The 12,103-nt window shown below is 36.9% G+C and overlaps 1 protein-coding gene across 1 annotated transcript in view; it reads right to left on the bottom strand.

Moving 5' to 3' along the window:
• EXOC2 (exocyst complex component 2) overlaps window positions 1-12,103 on the bottom strand; it is a 127,673-nt gene that overhangs the window by 51,449 nt on the left and 64,121 nt on the right. The window contains exons 13-16 of the mRNA XM_074146291.1: window positions 9,635-9,759; window positions 5,518-5,586; window positions 5,112-5,269; window positions 1,934-2,055 (exon numbers count right to left, since the gene is read on the bottom strand). Of these exons, the coding sequence (XP_074002392.1) occupies window positions 1,934-2,055; window positions 5,112-5,269; window positions 5,518-5,586; window positions 9,635-9,759 (474 nt within the window). The remainder of the gene's footprint in view (window positions 1-1,933; window positions 2,056-5,111; window positions 5,270-5,517; window positions 5,587-9,634; window positions 9,760-12,103) is intronic.

Below are 12,103 nucleotides of genomic sequence, written 5' to 3'. Positions count from 1 at the left end.
TCTTTCGCTGGTTCCCTAAAAATAACAGCTTCTCCAAGGGTCCAGTTAGCCCGGTCCTGTCCAGAAAAACTATCTAAACACATTCAACATATGCAATTTTGCTTTTGCTGGTAAAGAACACAAAAAAGGGTCCCATAGGTAAGGCACACAGTGCAACGATATGGAATGAGAGTCATCATACAGAAAAGCATCGTTTTTCATGTTTGATGCTACATAGAACTGCCTCACTGAGAAGGGATGGAAGCAGCAGTCAAGGAAGGCTGCTGTTATGGGCTAGATGAAAAAGAGAGACATTATGCAATCAACATAATATACCAGCATCTTAAGGGATCTGATCTCTTTTGATTCAAGAAAGAAAAGTATGCATAAAGATGTTCAGACCAAATAGGGAATCATTCACACACAAGCTGCTTTTTATAAAACTCTAAGGTACGGACTACCACAGGATTTTTTCCTTCAGAGAACGTATGTGGCCAGCAGTCAGGACGTTAAGAAGCAGAAACTCTGGATCTGAGCAAAGAACCGGGCTGTTGTTATGATGCAACAAGTAGAGCTTCATCATTAATCATGTATCGGAGCTCTCTGGACCGCACTAGAGAAGCCAGTGAGGTGGATAGCTCAGAGATGTGATAGGTTAAGAACGGTCAGCAAAACATTTCAGGGCTAGATACCTCTTCCTTTCGAACAGTCAGGACATCTGAGGACTCGCTGACAATTTCTAGATAGAGGGCAGCCAGTCCCATAGTACCATCCTCATGTCACAAAAAAAAAAAAAAAACCCAAAAAAAATCTCTTTTTCACCTACCTCTTAAAAAAAGAATTATCTCAATTGTGCTAAGTGAAGAAAAGAAAAAGAGACTTCCACATATCTTAAGTGAAATCTGAAATAGTGGTAATACTTTCTGTATTTAAAGAGACAAGACAACCTATGTACTTGTGTGGCCAACAAGTTTGATATTACCACAGAAAAAAAAATGGTAACACAGAAATGAGATTTAATAAAAGAATTAGGAGCCAAGAATACAATTCATATCAATATTGGATCAAATAAACCAGAGGCCTTATGATTTGTTGTCACCAAAATTTTAAAAATTTGTTTAATGTAGCCATCTGCACTTAGCACATTTGAGGCCTGAGTAAAACACTTAGCTTCATGTCAGCCTAGAAAATAATGACAAATCATATGTTAAAGATTAAAAACTGATTAAATTGTAAGATTAAAAAAGCCTAAGTTTTTAACATTGAGGGTAATCAGTCTTTTGGAAAAAATCCCTGCTAAATCAATTAGTAGATCAATCTGCCCCAATTTTCAGAGAAACATTTATTTCTGGAAGATTTACTTAATTCACATTTAAGTTTCAGAGGTGAATACAACATGGTAAAATGAATGGCCTCTGATGCATATAGTGTCATGTTAGATTTAGAGAATGCAATACTAAGCCTTGACGATTCACACATTTATGGCAAAAGCTACGCACACAGCAGGAAGCTTGGGGATTATGTTGTTAGTAAAAGGTCTTGGAAAACACAAAACTAAAATACTTCATAAAGGGATATGGATTTATTTTTTTTCTAATTGGGGATGGGACATTGCTTATTTAATTCTTCGCTTTATAGAAGAACTCCAAAAAAGAAAACTAATGATATTTCCAATATGGGAAAGCTGCATCATGAGATAAATCACTTGCATTGTAAAACTGTCTCAACCCAAAGGAAAGAGACCTAAACTACTGTATTCATTAGACTAAGAGAAGACTCATAACACACATTTCTGTCAGAAAAGTGAAATACCTCAGTAACTACAGAACTCAGAAGAGTCCACTGCCACCACAATACCTGTAACAAACGTGGTTATCTTCCAGAACATGCTTTGGCCTAATCAGAGACAAAAAAAGTATGACAGTAAGCAAAAAGACCTGCAGCCTTCTATTACCTTCAGCTGTGTGTTGTAAGGTCACTAAAATGCAACGTACACGAAGGTCCAAAATAAGATCCTGGATGATTTGAAGCATATCATTGGGTATCTCAAGTGCAGTAAGAGACTCAGAACTAAGCCTGGAAAGCAAATAAAGTTAGACTGAAGTGTAAATCTGCAGGGTTTTTTAAGCTGATATAATTTCATTGAGGTGGTTTTCTTAGACATTTTCTGTGTATGTGAATACAGTAGCTCCACCCGCAGTGTGTACCTTGGAAGACTAATTATCCCATTCAGAGAAGATTATTTGCTTAATTCAGAAGCTTGCAAATACAGATTTATTTTTTGGTGACATTACAATAATGTCATCACAGCAACATGCCAGCTTTTCCCACTGTCTTCTTGCACATCCCCACCTGCCTTTTTGCATCCATCTCTTGTCTTACAACCCAAGAATAATCCTTTTGGAGTAGAAGTAGCTTTTTCTGCTGTTTTTATGTGAATGCCTAGATCAAATCCTAGGTCCGCAATAGGGTTTCAGAGATAATGTTTACCTACATTACATCAGTAACAGCCATCAAGCTGCCATAAGAAGTGATGTGGCTCTGCATCAGATTGCCAAGAGTATACACATTTAAGAAGCCAAAATACGGCATCACCTGCAGAGTGAAGAGTGAATTCATTCACCGTCTTGCTCCCAACAACTCTGACCAGGCACAAATCACCGGCTACTATAGCTGAGGATTGAAACATCGATTTCCACTTTTTTCCTTTAGAAATAGTAACACAGCATCTGCTTGCAAGGGATAGCATTTCAGCTTTTAACTAAAAGGCTGCAGTTGTGCTCAGATTTTAGTTAGGGACACAAAGTGAAGTTCACTGTTTTTATTCAACTCTTGGGTATTTAAGCAAGGACAATTCAAATGCAGTCCATTGACGTTTGCCTTACTGCTAATACTGTGTAAAGCACAGGTACTAGAAAATACCAAAGAACAGGAATAGGAAGGCACAAACAAGTTTAAGCAATAAGCGGAACATGATCACCCACCTTTAGGCTCCTGTTCCTTACCCCTGGGTTTGGGGCATAAACCATCAAAACCCCATCATTAATCAGACTGCTGTCTGCTCAGCACAACTACTGCTGCATTAAAATCTGCATTATCTCAGCCATCCAGGAAACACAGGATGTAAATACACATCTGTGAGAAGTTCAAGTGACTTCACACTGCACTGAAGTACTGTACCTGACTGATTCCATTTCTAAGGCAGCATGCAGCTGTCACCTCCCTGAGATCATCTTTTTTCCTCAGATAACTCACCCTAACAAATACATACTTTTCTATCTCTACATTAAGGCAAGTCTTGCTGACAATGGCTTCACTGTATCACATAGCTCTAATTTATCCTCTGGAATCTATTCATATTGGGCAATGACAGAATGAGGTACAAGAGAAAGACCATGCAACCACTCCACTTTAAGCTGTGATACATATAAGCGAGCAGAAAAATTATTATCACACTGATATAATGCCACCTCCTTGTTATTTAGTTTTTTTAAGTTTTAGCATTCTTAAATACAAATAGAAAATGGTAAATCATTCATGAGATAATTGAAAAGAGTAAAATTCTAGCACGTGCTTCATAATGACTTTATGTTACAAACAATAAAAATAAGACTTAAGCTATTACCTAACTTTGCTTAAAAACCTTACGTGTTGCAATGTGTAGACTCTTCTTCATGAGAAGAGTCAGCCTTTATCATTGGTGGGAGTCACAAGAATTTTTTAGATTGTCAAAGTGTGGGGGTTCAAAAAGAAAAGTACTTGCAGCACTTGCAAAAACTTCTGACCTGGCCATCACTGGTTGGTACACCATTACAGTACGTTCAGTTCCTCTCCCCCATATTTCTCCTTTTCTTCTCTACTTTTGACTGCTTTTCATTAAAGTCTAGCTGACTTTACTAAAGTGTCAGCACAGGCACCAGTAGCAGCATGAGGTAGGGAAAAGAGTGGGAAGCAGAGAGAATTTCCCCAGTTCTCAGTTCAATTGTTCATTACCAGGGCATCATTACCAGAAAGCAAGAGGAGATTCTCAGAAAAAGAGCCTTCTTATATCCTATAACTTCAGCCTGGAACACACCTCAGACGGCAGGACTCTGAAGCACAACCAACCTTTAGAGAATCTGTTGGTTAAACTGCCAAGATGTGCAAGTGTTAAATTCTAGAATTTCATAATTTGAGTGAAATTGGATTGCTTCTCATAAAAGGGTAACATCACTGCCAAAGCCTGTTCCCTTGTCCCTTTACATCTTTTCATCAAATGCCAAGTCAGCTCCTTCTTAAATTGGAGCTTTCCATAAAATTCAGCTAGAATAAGAAACTTCACATGGAATTTTTTTTTCTAAATGGTTAAGGTACAGATAATGTAACTGACAACAGACTTTGGGAAAGTGTTAAGCAGACTTGACAACAGGTATATATCACTGCTAGTTCCATCTGCAATAAGAATATATACACATGACTATACACCTTTCTTTTCTTGCTCTGTGCTTTGCTTCTTACCTACTTTGAAAACTGCAGATAAAAAGTACAGTATCATATCCAGGTATTACTCAAGTTTCCAAAAAGATACTGACCATTCTTATATCCTCCATAGACAAACGGAAGCAAATTCTGTATATTAATGAGACATCTTGTAATTAATGACGTGCACATTACTAAGTTTATAAACAAACCTAAGTATAAGCAGAATGGCATTATAAGCAGAAGTATCACCTTCCATAAGACAACTGTAAAAGTAAATTACGATTTAAGAATGATACTATAGTGCGAAGCATGACATTTTCACCCATTTTAGCAGCGATGGGAAGATGTGTAGCAAATAAAGCAGATAATTGCTTTCTACCCTAAAGAATCAAATCCTGTTTCATTCATGGAGTGTCTATGCTGTGTCAGGCAAATACTTTATTTAAACTTTTTCACAAGATGCTATGGAAAAAAATGAATGTATCATTACATACTACTTCATGGTATAGCCTTATTTATCAATTACACTTGCACACAGAATCCTAAATCTTCCATAAGTAATTTAAACATTTTCACTACTCAGGGTATTTAATGCAATAAACAAAACAATTTGTCTTAAAGCACACATATTTCAGGAATAGCATCATTTTGTAGGCCACAGATCCATTTACCTTACAGTCTGGACAACATGTGTTAGCCATTGGCCAGAAAGTTCAGATTTCATCTCCCAGCCACCATACTGTCTTGATTCTCCTTCTCTGAGGGTGAATGGAAGCAAAGCTCCACGGATAAGTTTTACCAGAGAGTGCATCACTTCCTGAATCATTTTCTGCATTGGAAGAAGGGAAAGAAAAATCAAGAAAAAAGCTCTAACAACGTGCTTAAGCAGCCACGTACTTGCTACACAAAACAGCTTGGTATGTATGATTTACAGGTGGATAGATATGGTAGAGAGTATATGAGGAGGTATAAGTGCACACAGGTGATTTAAGAAATCTGATTTTCAAGGTGGTGACGCTAAAGTATCCTGCTATGAAGGATAACTGAAAGAAAGCAAGGTTTCCCCCCATAACTTACCTTGAAATCATTTTGTCTTTGCCTAGCATTTTTCTTTGATCTTTCCATTTGGCCAGATTTTTCAGCAGTCTTGTGAAAATGAAAAAATTGAAAAGTGTAAGTATCTCATAACCACTGTTAAAATAATTCTGAAAAAGGGGGTTTCAAAGTGAAGAAGTGAAAACCGATGAGTTTATGACGCAATTTTAAAAACTAACTCACAGCAGCAGCTCAATAAGCAAAGACTATACAATCAATAAACTCCACTTACTGTAGGTCAGTGCGCTAATGTTTAATTCTGAGGAACAATGTGCACTTCAAAGTCAGAGACAAGCATAAGAGTAGCTCTAACAATACAAACTTCGTACGGTCAAAGTTTTCTCACTGTAATCTCAGTGAGAGCTAAAACATATACAGTCCAATTATGCATCAAATTTATATGAAGAAACTATTTTCTCAGCATGGAAGCTGCCCAGAGAAGGACATGGGTGTGAAGTAGAAGACACTTCTTGGAACGAGGGCAATTTGGAATTGTAACGTGAGAGGGGCAAGGTTGAGGGGGTTTTGTTTGTTTTCAGGAACACCACTTTGTTGACAATGCTTTTTAAACAATTCAACCAACTGTAAAAGAGACTCTGCAAAATAATCAGCATCTTCATGGACAGCTCACTTCTTCGAAAACCAAGGAACGTGAGTACACTTTGCATGAGACAGTTACAGTTGAAGAAAAACATGGTTTGACTAATAGTCTTCCTGTTTGTAATTCTAGCCGCCTGTGGAGTCTACTGAGAACACAGTACAGTAAAATATACCAAAAAAGTTATTTCAAATACCGAGTTAAGTGCAGGTGTAGAATTTTATAGTTAGAAACATCTCCTATTTTATGTATGTACAGCAACATCTACTGGACAAGAAGTGCAATAACACGGACAAGAGTTCTCAAAAAAGAATCAGTTTACTTTCAAATCATTAATTTGAAATGTATTTTTCAAGTTCCCTTGAAAAATGCTAATGCATTTCAGATTTTTAAGGTAAAATAATTTGAAGTGAGCAAAAACTAGAGAAAAATAAAACCATTTAACAGTTTTGGAAAATACATAGATATGAGACTCTTGTACTTTAAAGCTCTGAATTATACAGTTTCAGAAAAGAAAAACAACACTTGAGTTATTGCTGCGTAAAATACCCACTTCTATCTTCTAATGCCTTAAAAAGAAAATCAGCTGTATTCCTTTAAACCTCAGGTATCAACTTAAAATTCACACTTTTTTACAGCTGGATTAAAGAAAAACAAAAAAATTCACAGATCTTTGATATCTTTTTTTTTTTTTCTCCCCTTAGTGGTTTTGCTGAAGACCAATCTTAAACCTTTCCTGCATAGACAGACCAAAACTATCTTGTGGTAAGACCAACGGTTACTACTCACATACGCAACTTCACCTAGAGTGATTCAAAGAACTCAACTTTTTAAACTGTTGAAAATACCACGTAAATCTTTAACTGACAATATTTTAAGGCACATAGATAACCTTTCAGAACTAAAAGAACACACCCCCCCAAACCCTACAAACTGAACAAAAGAAAACATACCTTGTTATTCATATGTGGGGATTTTCTTTACACATTTTTAAAATATCTTGAAGACTTGAATAAGCTAACTGAAATGACCCTCTACACCGTTTTCACAGGGCTTTTCTTAAAAAACTGTAGCAATCATCTTGCTTTCTCACTGACAATAAATAGCAAGCAACACGGTAAAAGAAATTTCTTCACGGACAATTAAAATCTGTATGGTTTCTGATAAAAAAACATATAAACCTTCAGTTTTGAATGTGATGATGTGACAGATATTGCTAGGTGCCCTAGAAGTAGTCTTCTACCTTACGCCACCCCCTCCTCCCACTTGTCCTCAGTTGATTGTGGCATGCAGAATGCAGAACACACAAAAGGAACTCAGGGCACCATCCCTCCTCTCTGCCCAAGAACTTGGGTGGCTTCTGTAAGGACCAAAGGAACAGAAGAAATCAAGTGTATGGGGATTAATCTCTCACAAGCTCAGAATCTGGCCCAACAGAAGGAGAGTAGACATACCTTAGAGACTAACAGTAAAAGTACCTCCTCCTCTTTTTTTTTTTTTTTTAAATACATGGAAACAGTGTTTTGTTCAGACATGACATAAGATCACTGCATTTTCCACTTGTAGTCATTTTCATGAGCATGATTTCTCAATCTTGTTTACAGTTCAAGTCTCGGTTTCTTTAGAAATCGCTTTCTTTTTCATTGTACTCAGAAAAAAAAAATCACAATAACTTAACAGGTGAATTTGTAAAGTCTAATTTCCAATGGTACTGTTATCAAATGTAGGGGTTGTAATTTCCCTTATGAAATGAATTATTTTTGTGAAAGTCAACAGTACTAAGGTTTATTCTTGATTCTACTTCCTTCACTGAACGTTATGAGTCAATGTCATACCTTTCTTTTGATTTAGTCATGTAAAGTGAGGATTACAAATAGAATCATTTCACTGCAGCTATAATGCTCTGTATATTGTGTTCAATATATAAAGAGCTATAGTACCTATTAGTATCATCATATGAAAATGTTATATTGATATTGACAGCATCGATAAACAGAATGGCCGCTTGAGAAATTAATTCTTTAGTTAGTCAGAGAAAAGGAAAATGACAAAATACGCTTCCAAATTTCCTTTCCCAAGGTTTTTGTTTTATTTTCTACTAAAGCTGCGAAGACAGGTAGATATCTATGGCTGTAGTTTTGCTTTAGGGATAATTTTGTAACGGAATACTTTAGCTGTGATGACTTAAGGATTTAAGCACAGCAGGACACTGTAAGCATGGCAGGATAAAAACAATCTCAACAAATGAAATGATATAGCAACAGTTAAACAGAGAAGTTTTAGATGCACAAACCTTTAGGTTCGATATAGAAGGTGATCTGGATAATACTCATGACCAAAAGCTTGCTTATTTCCACCTGCTCTGTACTACCCCAACTATCTCTATGTCTCTTTACAGACCTTGTCTTCAGAGTTTTTTTAGTGCCCAGAATGGGTGAGTCCAAACTGCAGTCAGCAGGACTTCTCAGGTATAGCTATACAGATGGGGTGTGAACTAGTGCCTTATCATCTGTTGATGGAACAGTGAGCTGCCTTTCACTACACTTCAATCATGTGTTTGTCTTTGTCAGACTTGCTCCTTGGAAATACGCCACCACTACAGTTCTCCTTCTGGAGAAGAAATAACATGGCTTGAGGACCAGAAGTGGACTGTCTGTGAAACATAACGTAATTCTGTGACCAAATTTTAGCACCTACACAAACCCCAAAGCTATTGTATTTATCTGGTGATGATTATGATGCTAAGCTGTATACTAGCCATATCCAATTAATTACAAAAGTTATCCTTTCAAAATCTGTTAATAGTGTGCACACAAAAACAGCCGATCATGAATCATTACTTCCCCACCCTTGCTTCTTGGATTATCAAGACTATATTTACATAATTTGTAAAAACCAGATCATTTGAGCAAGAAGGATGAGAAGCACAGGTGACTGCACTTCCAGACAAGACTCCCTATAGTATGTCTGTGTATACCACTCTGGGCCTTGGTCATTTTGCAACTCTGGTCTTGAACCCATCCTCACTTTCAAATACTTAAAGCTCGAGAAATGAGTACTCTTGTTCCAAAGAAAGGAAACAATTTTTTTCTGTATGACTTTGTCTTTTACATATCTCTGTCCTTTATGCAATTTGCTATTTCTTCAGATCAACAATGAAGGGCAGCTGGCCAGCTATGAATAAGAGGTAAAACTAAATAGATATTGACTCCAGCATCTGGAACAAACACAGACAAAGCACTGGCAGAATTCTAAGTAATTCCATTGTATGCTTTTGTTCTTTTAAAAACAAAAAGAATAGTCACACTTCTAAAGGTTAGTATTGCAAGACACTTTAGTAGTCAAAGTAGCATCTCTCAAATGTTAAGTCTACATATTGTTATATAAACCTCTCTGATTAAAATAAATCCAGTAACTTCTTTCAGTGAAGTATAATATTTCAAACATAGTAATTATGGAGCATTGTTACTCAAAAGTCAATTTATACAGAAGAATCCATACCTCACTGAATAAACTTCCATTCACATAAGAAATCCAGAGCTTCCAGAAGTTGGGCAGCTGACTTAGAACAAGTTTTGTCAACTTTTCAACAAATATAACTTGCTGAGGAGCTTTGTATCGCCAAGCTAAAAGGGGGAGAGGGGACAGAAACAGCAAAACTAAAAAACTTTGAATTAATAATAAAAAATGCAGTACTAGATTGCTGCTGCTTTGTGTTACACAAGTGTCTATACAGTATATGTAAAACCTTTCAGGTAGGAATGGAAAAAATTAAAGCCAGGCCCATATACGCGTACAAAATTGGTACACATACAAGCTCTTTCTTCCCTTCTTATATGCTTACAAGGTGCCAGCACTATGACAATATATATAGAATAGGTCTTCTTTGTAGGGGTTTCTAATGCAATCCACCTAACAATCCATTGAGCTGGTCTTCTCTCTTCAAACCACTCTAGAAGTTAAGGTAACACAAAAGGAATCGACATTAGAAGTTTTAAATGATGAAGTGGTGGTGCTGAAGAAACAGGGCTGACAGATGGGCTAATGATTAAGGCAAGCAATGGAAACTGGAAGATCTGCTTTATTTCCAGTTCAAAAAATTTTCCATTGTGGCCTGGGGCACGTTGCCAACCTCTCATCTTCATTTTCATTTGTTTGGTAAAATCTTTTATCTGAAACACAGGGGAGATTCCAACATTGTCATTAAACTCAATAAATGTATCACTAATTATATAATGGTATTCCTGGATGAAGAACACAATCATAACATGTAACACTGCAGCATCTCTCACTTCATGAACCTACCTACCAGTCCTGGTACACTGGCAATTAAAACACATCAGCAAAATAGCTTACATTTTTGCAGCAGATAACTTTTCTCAGTTTCTTATCAATTGAGGCAAAGGGAGGTGGGGGGGAAGGGAAAGGTAAAGAGAAAGCTAAAAAGGGATAATTAACACAGAAAATAAAAGAAACTGTGAAATACTTTTCTATAACCACCTGCCTTCTCCACTGAAACTTGCTTTTACCCTGTTTTGTTAAAACAACATATCAGTATAACAGTGGTAAGAGACTTATATTTAACCTCCAGAATTAGACTAAACTTTAGAAAACTTGGAAAAAGAAAACACATGTTTTTTGGAAAAAAAACCAAAACAAACAACCAAAAAACCACAAAACAAAAAAAAAAACCCTTAAAGAAGTCCATGTTTGTTGGTGTGGGTTTTTTTTTTTTGTATATAACTCTAGTCTTTTATAAATTATAAAGTTAAAAACATGATATTATCCTACATAACTCTGTGGAAATGCAGTAAAACGTTGGGTGAAACAGTACTTTTTGTCTTTACTCTGCTAGAGCACATTGCCTACATAGAACCAGAATTCCCCCATTAGGCAAAAATAGCTGCCTAATAGCACACTAAGTAACCAGTAGGCTTCATCAGGGCCTCACTATTTTATTGTGTTGGTAGCCAGTCTTGAAACTCCTTGAAGTACAGCACACCTTCAGCAGCATCCATTTGTTGAGGTGCGGGTCAAATACTAGTCCATTTCTTTAGTGGACAAATAAACACCTGCACTACCAAAAATGTTCTTTTTCTCATGGCCAAAACATTTAGGGACTCTGGATTAGTACTTGAAAAACCCCCCAAAAAAACACAACAGAAGCCCAAAATTTGGAAGGAGACTCTGGCATAACTGAAGAGTAACTCTGCTGATAGAGATGCATCTGCTTGGGAGGCATGAAAACTTCAAAGCTCAAGTAGCAAAGCTCAGTGTGGACAGGATGCGAGAGCACTACTTTTGCCAGCTTGGTTTATGACTGTCAGGGAACTGGTCTGGACCCAGTAGCAGAAAAACTCATTAACATAAGCTGTGACTATGCCAGGAAACTGTGCCAACACTGCTATAGCAACAGAGGCTCTGTAAGGCCAACAAACCCAGAGTTCTTACCAGAAGATTTCAGCTACTTCGAGAAACCATTTCATCTTCGCCAGAAGCTCCAGCATCAACCCAAGGTTACAATCAGGGATGTCTCATCCTAACTGGAAATACACTGGCAAGATTTACTTCACGTATTAAATTATTTTCCCCTCCAGGAAGCACACTTCAGGCCTATTTCAAAGACTGCCTTAGTCCCTAGTCTGCAGACAGCAGATATTTATTAGAATAAGCTAGTGCACATCATGTCAAAAGGATATTCTGGCCAGAAATTCAGGATATTTTGATTTTATTGCTGGAGAAAGCTCCAATCTACGTTAAAGCAGCTTTTATTCTATTATAATCTGTGCTATAACATCCTGAAGATGAAACTAGAGCTATTGTTTACATATCCTCCTGAACACATGCTCAAGCAAGAGCTGAATGTTATTTGAATGCTGCAGTTTTGAATTTAAAGTAATTTGTCCAAACAATCACTCTCAATCATATTGGGGGAAAAAAACCCCACACCAAACTACCAAAAAGACCAAG

Source organism: Numenius arquata, chromosome 4, assembly GCF_964106895.1.
Source record: "Numenius arquata chromosome 4, bNumArq3.hap1.1, whole genome shotgun sequence".
NCBI lineage: Eukaryota > Metazoa > Chordata > Aves > Charadriiformes > Scolopacidae > Numenius > Numenius arquata.
Note: the sequence above shows the minus strand (reverse complement) of the source record. Positions and strands in the feature narration are given on the sequence as shown.